The following is a 13,338-nucleotide window of genomic DNA, read 5'->3' as shown; positions in this document are numbered from 1 at the left end:
CGGGAAGCTGTCCCGCTAACCGGTGTAAAATCCTGCCGTGCGGTCGTCGTGCCGGAGTCGGAGACCGGAGTGGATCCCGGCGATCGCACGCAGGGTGGACTGGGGGCCCTTCCATGCCCTTCGTCAGTCTCTCCCGCAACCCGTGGTCGAGCAAGTACTGTGTTCCGCGCTTTATTCAGGTATTGTCATGATTTCGGTTCGAAATTCCTACCCCACCCAATCCCACTCCAAAAAAAATAATAATAATATGACAACACAAAAAAGGAAAAGGGTTTTGTCGGCGATGCCCTATTCCACATTTAATGTGGATTTCAGCAATGTAAGGGGCCTACATAGCAACCTCGACGCCGTACTGTTACATATGCCCCTCAATAATAACGTAATATAAATAATAATGCCGACTAAGGCATTCTTGAATGCATTGTCTCTATATAAAGACGATATATTGCTAAAGCGCGGCAGAACAGATTTGGCTTGAGTAGCGGAAACACACATCATTTGTACTACTTCTTTAATAAAATAAACTCCGTGCCAGTCGCCGTGTCCTTTTTTAAAAAGAGCTCCTGGACCCACCCCGTAACAGTGGTGTCAGAAGTGGGATAGTCAGTACGTTACACTGGCTATCCGGATTGTCTTGAGCTCTTGATTTTACGTTGCGCTCATTGCCGCTGCTCTCATCATCAATATCGTAAAGGAAGAAAACCTGCAAAATATCTTCAACGCCATCTTCAACATCGTGAGAAAGAAAAACTTACAAAAATCTGCCACATCATACCCGCTCGTGCCGGTCAGTATTGATCGGCTGGTGTCAACCTGACAAAAACACGCAAAAACCAATAAGCCTGATATCGACGTCCTGCTGGTTCCTGTGAAACAAGCCCGAAGATTCGCCCGAAGCTCCAGTACCCGTGAAAATTCAAGCCGCTGATTCGTCCCTACTGCACCAGTTCCTGCTGACTCGTTCCTGCTAAGCCGTTTGCAACGTTCCTGCTGACTCGTTCCTGCTAAGCCGTTTGCAACGTTCCTGCTGACTCGTTCCTGCTAAGCCGTTTGCAACGTTCCTGCTGACTCGTTCCTGCTAAGCCGTTTGCAACGTTCCTGCTGACTCGTTCCTGCTAAGCCGGTTCCTGCCGTTTGCGACATTAAGACTTCCAGTATAAGCCTGCCAAACGCCTTGCTGCCATCCCATCATCCGTGCGTTCTCCGATGAAGTTAACAGCTCTGATATTCTTGCGGTGAGTGAATCATTCGTCTCGTATAACTACTACATTTTTTTAGTTGACCTTCTTTCTGCTAGTGTCTGTTTTGTTACTGTCAAAAGCGAATACTCGTAATAATGTCTACTAAAAGTGAAATAGTCTTGAGCGAACAATATCCTATTCAAGTACTATGTAATTTTATCAACCCATATAATGGAAGTCGGGAGACCCTTACGGCCTTCTTGACTAACTGCCAGGATGCGTTAGATCTTGCATCAGACAGTCAAAAAAGACTATTACTGAAATTTATAATTTCAAAGCTAGAAGGAAAAGCCAGAATAGCATGCTCAAATAAAATATTCGATAACTTCGAATCGTTGAGAGAATTTCTTCGTCAAAATTTTGGAGAAACTAAACACTACAGTCATCTATTTTTCGATTTGCAATCATGTAAACAACGTGCTGGCGAATCTGTGTCTGAATTTTCATTACGAATCGATACGTGCCTAACCGAGATGCAGACCGAAATCCATAATTCTAATACATCAAAAAAAGACCTATCAGGTCGTATTGCCATGACAGAGGACCTGGCGATACACTCTTTTATGTTCGGACTGACTCCTCGTATTGGTAACATGGTGCGATGTCGTAACCCCAAAAATCTTAACGAAGCAATTAATATCGCCATTGAAGAGGAAAAAATCCAGAACTTCGTTGCTAAGTCTCATTCAACTCATCATCAACAGCCAAAATTATCATCACAAGCTAGTTCATTTAATTCAACAAAAATAGACACAAAACAAAAAATTCCACCTCAAATCGTTTGCAGTTACTGTAAAAACCCAGGTCATCACATTGCGAAATGTAAGAAACGCGAATACAATAACAACTTACGTAATAATTCGTATAATAAATATCGCCCGCTCAATCATATTCCACCTGACTCGGAATCTTCGCCTTTTAAATGTTGCGAAATCGAGAAAATCGACAGTAATTTAAACTAACGTGTCAGGTATCGCAAATGTGCCGGCGATTGCCTGCAAACCAAACAGGCACAAAATTACGTAACTCTACTAAATCGCAACAATGCAAAGAAATTATTAGGTCGTATGCACAAGCGTGCAAAACTACTTCTAGTTCGTTCACTAATTCGCCAATTAATTCGTCTTCTAATTCGTTTACTAATTCGTCTACTAATTCGTCTACTAATTCGTCTCCTAATTCGTTCACTAATTCGTTTACTAATTCGTTTACTAATTCGTTTACTAATTCGTTTACTAATTCGTCTACTAATTCGTCTCCTAATTCGTCTACTAATCCGGTTACCAAGCCTTCTACTAAATCGTTTACAAAGTCACATGATAAGTCAACCCCGGTATCCGCTAAGCCGGATACTACTCGTAAATCAATCAGTCAACTTACCCCTCAAACGATGCCATCGGCGATATCTCAAGAATATTTGCCGACAGTGTACGATATTTCTCAGCATAAAAACACACCGTTACCTTACATACTTGTTCATACATCCCATACCACGAATCCTATTTCGTTATTAGTTGATACGGGAAGTTCAATATCTCTTATAAAAAGTACCAGTATTCCTTGTTTACCAGTTCTTGAAAATCACAAAATAAAATTCAAAGGCATCAATGACGTAAATTCACACTGTGAATCACTGGGCAAATTCCTTTTGTCAATAAAAACTAACCAATCGAATCTATCACCTTTTTATTTTCACGTAGTTAAAGATGTTAACCTGGATTACGATGGTATTATAGGATCAGATTTTTTAGACAAAAATAGTGCATTTATTAATTATTCAGAGAAATACCTGGGCATACTTAGCCCCTCTACGCAGCGTTTCAAGTTACATATGTCACAACCCTACTATATCGTTCCGCCAAGAAGCGAAATGTTTATTGAATGCGCTGTTACTAACCCGGAGTTAAAGGAAGGTTTAATTTTAAAAAACACGCATGTAGACTATCCTAGTGTGTATTTTTCTAAATGTCTAGTTAGTGTTAAACCAAATAACAAAATTAATTTGTCTGTCCTGAATACCTCTGAGTCGGAAGTAAGGTTACATGACCTATCTTTCACCCTCGAACCCGTGTCTCTGATTCTAGAAAATGACCCTCCGTCTAATACTTCCGACAGTACTCACGAGTCATGCTGTTACCAAATTAGTTTTAACTCAGTCCGGGAAAAACGAGTTCAAGATGCCATTCGTTGCGAACACTTAAATAAGGAGGAAGAAACATGTTTACGCAGTATCTGTTCCGAATTCTCAGACGTGTTTTTTCTTGAAGGCGACAGCCTCACGTGTACAAAAACTCTTGAACACGAAATACGCACTACATCTGACACACCGATCGCTGTTAAAAGTTACCGTTTCCCTGAGTGTCATAAAGAGGAAGTACATAGACAAATAAATGATATGCTACGTCAAAAAATCATTCAACCCTCTATCTCACCATGGTCAGCACCTATATGGGTAGTACCAAAAAAACAAGACTCCTCCGGTAAACCTAAGTGGCGTATTGTTATCGACTATAGGAAGTTAAATCAAGTAACAATTGGTGATGCCTATCCTATTCCGAACATCACGGATATCCTGGACCAGCTAGGCCACAGTAAATACTTTACCACTCTTGACCTCGCGTCTTCGTTTCATCAAGTCAAGGTGAAAGATACCGAAAAAACAGCATTTAGTGTGCCCTCGGGCCATTACGAGTTCACGCGTATGCCTTTTGGTCTTCGAAATGCTCCTTCCACATTTCAAAGACTCATGAATATAGTACTAAGCGGCCTTCAAGGCACTCATTGCTATACATATTTAGATGATATAGTCGCTTTCAACCACGATCTCTTGTCTCATTGTCAAAACCTCAGAAACATATTTCATAAGCTCCGTGAACACAACCTAAAATTACAACCGGACAAATGTGAGTTCTTTCGTCGAGAAGCACAGTATCTTGGACATATTATTTCAGATAAAGGAGTAATGCCTGACCCCAAGAAGGTTCTCTGTGTTACTAACTTCCCAGTTCCGAAGTCTCCACGTGATATAAAATCATTTCTAGGTTTAGTTGGTTATTATCGTCGCTTCATTGAAAATTTCTCCCATATTACTAAAGCTTTAACTAGCCTTCTAAAAAAGGACGCCACGTTTCAATGGGGTTGTGAACAACAAAAAGCCTTCGACGAACTGAAAAACAAAATAACCTCGGCTCCTATCCTTCAGTACCCTGATTTTACTAAACCCTTCGTACTAACAACAGACGCATCCAATTACGCTGTTTCTGCTATTCTTTCTCAAGGCGAAGTAGGTCAAGATCTCCCAATAGCCTTCGCATCTCGAACCCTGAACAAATCAGAAGGAAATTATTCTACAACCGAAAAAGAATGTTTAGCTATCATTTTCGGCACAAAAGTTTTCAGACCTTATCTGTATGGACACAAGTTTAAAATCGTGACCGATCATAAACCTTTGCAGTGGCTATTTAACTGCAAAGACCCCGGTTCTAAGTTAGTTAGGTGGAGGTTAAAATTAGAAGAATTCGACTACGAGATTGAATACAAAAAGGGGAAGTTAAATTGTAACGCAGATTCCTTATCTCGCAACCTCGTTCATACTCTCGATGAACCAACCGTTTTACAACCACCCCCATACCTTGATGAACAGTCTCGAGTAGATGAGCCCCTTACGTTCGATGACTTGTCTCCGTTACCACCCCCCATAGACTTCAACGCCCCAGGTTCCGTCCCTTCAGAAACCCCTCTTGGACAAGAAATGCCTAGCCACCCTACTCAACCTCCTACAAAAGTCCCTTCTCCATCACTGCCCTCGCAACCGTCACCGTCAACTCCTGAAACCTATGAACAATATCTAAAAGTGTCCCGACAATCGAAAGATCCGTTTAACACAAATATTCAGGAATTTAACGACTCTCTACTTAAAGCTAAATGTAAGCTGATAGCCTACCCTACCTCAATTGACCTTGATGAGTCTGTACCATATTGTTCAGAAATCATAGAAATGTCCACAACTATGCCTGACATACGTGAAGTGGAGAGAGAACTGTACTCATTTTATTCTACCGGTAACGCCAGTCATTTATTTACACATTTGTTTGTCCGTGTTCATTTTTACGATGAGTTTACGTATAAAGATATTTTTAATGTTTTACGTTGTTACCGTGACATGATAACTACATGGTATAGCGAGGAAAAAGAATGTGCTATATCAGATTTCTCAGACCCTTACACGAAATTGTCATTTACAAAAATTTACAATATCGTTGCGTTTCTATTTCATGACACTCAAATCAAAGTAAATATTTACCATAACAATATCCAATATCCTACGCCTTCCGAAATCAAAAAAATATTAAGAGATCACCATGATTCCACGACTGCAGGTCACCCCGGAGTCGCTCGTATGTTAGGACGAATAAAAGAACTATATTGGTGGAAAAATATGCGACAAGACATAGAAAACTATGTCAAAAATTGCAAATCGTGCCAAATAAACAAACCGCTGCGCCAAGTTAATCGCTCCCCAATGATAATCACGTCTACCGCCACTAGAGCTAATGAAAAGTTATTCCTAGATTTAGTGGGGCCATTACCCGAAACACACCATAACAAATTCAAATTCATTCTTACGTTACAAGACGATCTCACTAAATATTCTCAAGCATATCCCATGGTCACATGCTCCGCCGAAGAAACAGCTCGTTCATTAGTAAAGTATATCTCCCATATCGGTATCCCTAAGATCATTATTACAGATCAAGGTGCTAACTTCTCTTCCGAAGTAATGAAGCAGTTAGAGCGTTTATTCGGAATAAAACACATTTTTGCTTCTCCATATCACCCGCAGACTTGTGGCGCCCTAGAAAGAAGTCATTCGACTCTGAAAGAATATCTTAGGTCGTATATAGTTGAAAACCAACATACATGGGACTTATATCTTAGAACAGCAATGCTAGCGTACAATTCCAATATCCACTCTACCACAGGCTTTTCACCATTAGAACTGTTATTCGGGTTTAAACCCTACATCCCTAAAAGTATAGACTCTCTCGACCTTAATACATACAGCGATTATATAAGAGCACTTAATCACCGGTTATATTACAGCCGTCAAAAAGCTTTACAAAATATAGAGTCGTCAAAAGAAAGATCAAAAAAATACTACGACTCTCACTCGAAACCGATTACCTATAATATTGGTGACATGGTCTACGTCCGTTGCCATCATAAGCAAAACAAAGCCTTATCTCCTGTATGGAAGGGTCCATACAAAATCATAAAAATAAACGGCAACCACACGGTCACCTTATTAATGAACCGTAAACACGTGCGTCACCATTATGATGAAATAAAATTAGCAAATGACGACGCACTATAGTCTTATTAAAGCTAACTCGTTTAAATAATCCCTTTATTTTCGAACATACTTAATTCTTTTACTCAAAAAGAAAAAAAATTATATTATAATTATAATAATAATCTTACACTGAATAATTATTTGAAACTTTTACTATTTTATATGTTTACTATTTTACAATATTTGATTTAGTGGTGATAATAAACGAATGCTTACTTATTACTATTTCTGTTCCCTTTCAGGCCCATCTTAGTGCTATGTACAAGTCATCAAATCATAACCCAGATAACAGATAGTCCCGGTCTATACTACGATAGACTATCTGACGTCAAATTTACTAATGATAACTGGAATGTTGTAACTTATTTAAATACTAATAACATACAGTCTCATCTTGATAAAGTAGATCAATTATTTGAAAAAGTAAACTCTTTCTGTAAGGACTTCGAGTCCTCCAAAATACAGTTCGATTGCATGAACGCCATTTCGTCATTACAAAGTCAACACGATAATAACATCAAAAAGTTTGCATCTGTATCCTATCTTACTAGTAGTCGACAAAGTAGATCAAAACGTGGGCTACTCGACTTTGGTGGCTCTGTTCTTAAAACATTCTTTGGCACTCTAGATTCCAACGACGGTGTCAAGTTCTCTGATGCTATCGACCAAGTACAGTCAGACGAAAAAGCTTTAGCGCATCTTATGCGTGATAATATACATGTGATAAAATCTACAATTTCCACATTTAATAATTCAATGTTAAAATTCAGTGAAAACGAGAAACGTCTAAATAAAAATCTAGAAATCATAAATTCGGCATTCGAATATATTATAAATTCTAACGATAAATTACAAATAAAAACAAAATTTAATTCTTTATTCCAGTCCTTAGAAAGTATAATCATTGCATTGTCTTTCGATATCGAAGACATAAACAACGCTATTTTATTTAGTAAAATGAATATTTTGCACCCGACTGTACTCAGCCCATATCAATTATATGTCGAGTTGGAGAAACATATAAATGACTTACCTAAGCATTGCGAACTTCCTATATCAATATCTTTACAGAACATTCACGAAGTTATCGATATTTCTAAACTAGTATGCTACTATCATAATAATCGTATTATCACTATAATTAAGATACCCCTCGTGTTACCTCAAGTCTATAACCTTTACCATATTGTTCCTATGCCAGTTCCTTATGACTTAACAAAACCAGACACTTATGCACTTATAGCACCAAACAAGCCATACATGGCATTAACAACAGATCGTATGCTTTACTCACTGTTAGAAGACTTAGACAAGTGCAAATTCGTGAGTGAAAAGTGTTATATTTGTGAATTGGGTAATGTGTATTCGACGCTTGCGAACCCAACGTGTGAGACAGTTATCTTAACCGAAGCTGTCAATAAAGTTCCAAGTTCATGTTCAGTAAAACTCTTAAGGGGTCACGTAGATTCCTTCTTTAAACTTAATAAAAATAGATGGATATTTGTTCAATCTGAGCCTGGAAAATTACATGTAACCTGTTCTAGTAATAGTCTCAACTATGATTATGTTTTGTTAGGAACAGGAATAATGTCCCTGACTGTAAAGCTTTCTTCAAAACTTTACAATTTTCGTCTAGTGAAACATTTATTTCTAATGTAACAACTCAAGTAGCTAACTTCAACATTTTGGAAGATGATTGTTGCGAACGTACAAAACTAAATAAAACTTTAGCTAGACTTCCCTTGTTAAAATTAAATAACCTTAATAATTTAGACTCATTGTTACACGCCAGTATTCATCTAGATACTCTAGAAAAAGAATTAAATCATTTGGAAAGTCCTTCGCACTTTCAAAAATATGCTGTTCATTATATGTCTATAAGTTATTCTCTTACTGTTCTATTTTTCTTGTACCTTATATTTAGATTTCGTAGATGGTTTTGTTCAAGTAAACATAATTCTCATTGTTGTATACAAATCTTTAATCAATGCAACAAAGATCGTAAAAACGATCATAATAATGTTACACAAACCGTGCAAATAAATAGTGAAAAAGATTATTCATGTCCTAGGCCTTTTAGGAGAAATCTTATGTTGTCAAATTCGTCCAATAGTGTCGACGTCGAGTAATGTTATAATAAATTATATTCTTTTAAATAAATTGTATAAGTTTAATTAATAATTATAATTAAGACCTTTATTAATTATAGATTTACTTACTATATCCTGTTTTCGTATTTTACTTAATAGTTACTTAAGTGTTTTTGATATTGTACTTAAAGTTTATTTCTTTAAGATATAGTTACTATTTTATTTTAAGTACTTACTTGTTTTATCCTGTATCGTATGTTTTAGTTTTCCTATTTTGTTATCCAAAACAAAAGCCAAATTCTATACTTACCGCTCTAGTTTATCTCAACGTCAACGTCCGTGACCATTCATCGGTGACGATGAATCTTAAGGAGGGGGATGTTACATATGCCCCTCAATAATAACGTAATATAAATAATAATGCCGACTAAGGCATTCTTGAATGCATTGTCTCTATATAAAGACGATATATTGCTAAAGCGCGGCAGAACAGATTTGGCTTGAGTAGCGGAAACACACATCATTTGTACTACTTCTTTAATAAAATAAACTCCGTGCCAGTCGCCGTGTCCTTTTTTAAAAAGAGCTCCTGGACCCACCCCGTAACAGTACACCACCATCTTGAGACGGCGCAGCCTGCTCTCCTTTTTCTGACGGAGACGCAAATATCTGCTCCGGAGGATACTTCGTACCTTGAATACCCCGGCTACGTATTGGAGCACAACTTCCTGCGTAAAGCCGGGGTGTGTGTATTCGTTCGGGCTGATGTCGGTTGTCGCCGTCTACGAGGCCTCGAACAACGGGACCTGTCCCTCTTGTGGCTGCGCGTAGCCCACCCGTGTCTCAGATATTGAGGGGCACGAGCCTTCTCTGTTGGACCTTCTGCTGCCCACTGATCCAGCCGGATACAGTGTGGTAGTCGACGTTCCGCTTGGATCGTCTGATCACTGCCTTATACTTGCTGCCACACCACTCTCTCGTCCTAGTCGTCGAACGACGACCAGGTATCGAAGAGTTTGGCAGTATTTGTCAGCAGATTGGAATGGATTGCGTGAATTTTACGCATCCTACCCATGGGGCAGGTTCTGCTTTTCCTCTGCTGATCCTGACGTCTGTGCGGACCGTCTTAAAGACGTGGTGCTCCAAGGGATGAAATTGTTTATCCCCTCCTCTGAAGTGCCCGTTGGGGGTAGCAGCAAACCCTGGTATAAAAATGCCAGCAGGGATGCTGCACACCTCAAGCGGTTTGCATACGTTGCATGGGATGATGCCAGGAGGCGTCGGGATCCTAACATCTCAGAGGAAAGGCGGAAATATAAAGCCGCTTCCAGGTCCTACAAGAAGGTTATTGCCAGGGCGAAATCGGAGCACGTTGCTAGAATTGGCGAGCGACTGAAGAGCTCTCCCTCTGGGAGCCATGCTTTTTGGTCGCTCGCCAAAGCTGCAGAAGGAAACTTTTGCAGGTCTAGTCTCCCACCGCTACGTAAGTCCGATGACAGTCTGGCCCATACTGCGAAAGAGAAGGCTGACCTTCTGGTCAAACTCTTCGCCTCGAACTCGACTGTGGACGACGGGGGTGTCACACCACCGAACATCTCCCGGTGTTATAGCTCCCTGCCGGAGATCTGCTTCAGTGTGCAGTCAGGCGGGAGCTCCGACATCTGGACGTCCATAAGTCGAGTGGGCCGGACGGCATCCCTACAATTGTTCTGAAAACGTGCGCCCCTGAGCTGACGCCTGCGCTAACACGTTTGTATCGCCTCTCTTATTGCGCTAACAGGGTTCCGTCTTCATAGAACGTCCACCCTATCCCCAAGAAGGGTGACTGGTTGGACCCATCGAGCTATAGGCCTATCGTGATAACTTCCTTGCTTTCCAAGGTGATGGAGCGAATAATAAATATACAACTCCTGAAGTATCTTGAAGATCGCCAGCTGATCAGTGACCGACAGTACGGTTTCCGTCATGATCCGATCTTTTTGTATACCTTACTCACAGGTGGGCTGAAGCCTTGGAAAGCAAGGGTGAGGCTCTTGCTGTTAGCCTTGATATCGCGAAGGCCTTCGACAGGGTCTGGTATAGGGCACTTCTGTCGAAGCTACCATTTTACGGAATCCCCGAGGGTCTCTGCAAGTGGATCGCTAGCTTTTGGATGGGCGTAGCATCACGGTCGTTGTAGACGGTGACTGTTCTGATACTATGACCATTAACGCTGGCGTTCCACAAGGTTCGGTGCTCTCCCCCACGCTTTTCATCCTGTATATCAATGACATGCTGTCTATTGATGGCATGCATTGCTATGCGGATGACAGCACGGGGAATGCGCGATATATCGGCCATCAGTCTCTCTCGGAGTGTGGTGCAAGAGAGACGATCAAAACTTGTGTCTGAAGTGGAGAACTCTCTGGGGCGAGTCTCCGAATGGGGTGAATTGATCTTGGTTCAATTCAATCCGTTAAAGACACAAGTTTGCGCGTTCACTGCGAAGAAGGACCCATTTGTCATAGCGCCGCAATTCCAAGGAGTATCCCTGCAACCTCCCGAGAGTATTGGGATACTTGGGGTCGACATTTCGAGCGATGTCCAGTTTCGGAGTCATCTGGAAGGCAAAGGCAAGTTGGCGTCCATAATGCTGGGAGTCCTCAACAGAGCGAAGCGGTACTTCACGCCTGGACAAAGGCTTTTGCTTTATAAAGCACAAGTCCGGCCTCGCGTGGAGTACTGCTTGCATCTCTGGGTCGGGACTCCCAAATACCAGCTTCTTCCATGACTCCATACAGAGGAGGGCCGTTCGGATTGTCGATAATCCCATTCTCACGGATCGTTTGGAACCTCTGGGTCTGCGGAGGGACTTCGGTTCCCTCTGTATTTTGTACCGTATGTTCCATGGGGAGTGCTCTGAGGAATTGTTCGAGATGATACCGGCATCTCGTTTTTACCATCGCACCGCCCGTCACCGGAGTAGAGTTCATTCATACTACCTGGAGCCACTGCGGTCATCCACATGCGTTTCCAGAGGTCTTTCTTGCCACGTACCATCCGGCTATGGAAGAGCTCCCCTCCACGGTGTTTCCCGAACGCTATGACATGTCCTTCTTCAAACGAGGCTTGTGGAGAGTATTAAACGGTAGGCAGCGGCTTGGCTCTGCCTCTGGCATTGCTGAAGTCCATGGGCGACGGTAACCACTCACCATCAGGTGGGCCGTATGCTCGTCTGCCTACACAAGGGCAATAAAAAAATAGTGGATCAGAATATTTTTGCTACAAGAAGTTTTTTCTGTAGTTCTTCTTGCTATAGTCGACCAATGTTACCATGTTGCAATTCACCATCATTGATGTCGTTAGCTACGGGCGTTATAGTGATAATAGCATATTCGAGAACTCAATGTCTTATTGCCAATATATCCACGGAAAACATCTGCTGCCAGATAAACCTCATCCATGCACCGAGGAGCTCGAAAAACGCGCCTAAAGAAGTATAACTTCAAAAAATCGACTATCCATCGTAGTAGTACATCCCATCACAAAATACATCTATGGCGTTACGTTAAAAAGTTATAATATGTCAACCGCGGCATCTTTCAAGAGTGAAATGAAACGTTACTGAATCCGTCACCCGCACCATGTTATAGCGCACATAAATATAAAAATGAGCTTACTTGTTAAAGCTTATTTGACATTTAATATTGTAGAAAATCCAGAATATAAAAAAATTGTGCTTATTCTTAATCCTAACTATGATACTCCTTTAAGAAAAACTATATCTGAAAATTATATTAGGCAGTTGTACAGTCAAGTCAAAAATAACGTTCAAAATAAATTAGATGATGCACCAGCGGTTTGCTTAACTACCGATGGATGGACCTCTTTGACCAACCAAAGCTATTTCGCAATAACAGTTCATTTCATTGATGATAAATATGAAAAGTTACAATCATATTTAATTAGTTGCATTCCTTATGATAGCCGACATACGGCTTTAAATCTCGCTGCTTTTATGATCAATAAATGGAAATTATATAATAGAATCTCAGCAATCGTAACAGGTAATGCAGCTAACATCGTAGCTACAGTGAAACAAACACAATGGCGACACTTTCCATGTTTGCCCACGCAACAAATTTAGTAGTTCAAGATAGCCTCAAGTACATTGATCGTTAATTAAAAAAAGTGAAGATAATTGTGGAATATCTTAAAAGCAGCAGTTCTATCGAGACTTCGCGAAATGCAATCCCAGTTAAATGTTCCACAATTTAAATTAAAGCAAGACTGTCCCACAAGATGGAACTCTGTTTACGATATGCTTTACAGAATAAACGTGGTGAAAGATGCTGTAGTCAACACACTTGCAATAGAGAACCCATGCATAAATACTATAAATGCCCACGACTGAAAAGTTATTAACCACGCTCTGAATATTTCAATTATACTGGGTGTTAGGAGACCGCTCCCGAAAAGTGCACAGCAAGGTTTGGTACCTACCTAGCGATCATGACGATCATGACAGCCGGTAACTTTTCTGCCGTTGGTTATTACACCAGCAACAACGTGTCCCTAGTTTCATTTACCAGAAACGGGCTGTGGAACCGAAGAAATACACACGTGTATTCCGAGGTGAACCCGCAGCACGCTGTTCTACGAACCGGGTACCAAA

At 40.6% G+C, this 13,338-nt stretch overlaps 2 protein-coding genes across 5 annotated transcripts in view; one reads left to right on the top strand and one right to left on the bottom strand.

The window, feature by feature from the left end:
* The window catches only part of LOC105841769 (uncharacterized), a 139,058-nt gene that overhangs the window by 83,724 nt on the left and 41,996 nt on the right, over positions 1 to 13,338 (bottom strand). The window lies entirely within an intron of this gene.
* On the top strand, positions 47 to 9,244 carry LOC134199250 (uncharacterized). Its single transcript, XM_062669710.1, has 2 exons — positions 47 to 1,235; positions 6,837 to 9,244. The coding sequence occupies exons 1-2, from the start codon at positions 1,207 to 1,209 to the stop codon at positions 8,251 to 8,253; spliced, it is 1,446 nt and encodes a 481-aa protein (XP_062525694.1). The 5' UTR covers positions 47 to 1,206; the 3' UTR covers positions 8,254 to 9,244.

The sequence above is a fragment of the Bombyx mori genome, chromosome 1 (assembly GCF_030269925.1).
Source record: "Bombyx mori chromosome 1, ASM3026992v2".
Classification (NCBI taxonomy): domain Eukaryota; kingdom Metazoa; phylum Arthropoda; class Insecta; order Lepidoptera; family Bombycidae; genus Bombyx; species Bombyx mori.
This window is presented reverse-complemented; position numbering and strand designations above follow the sequence as displayed.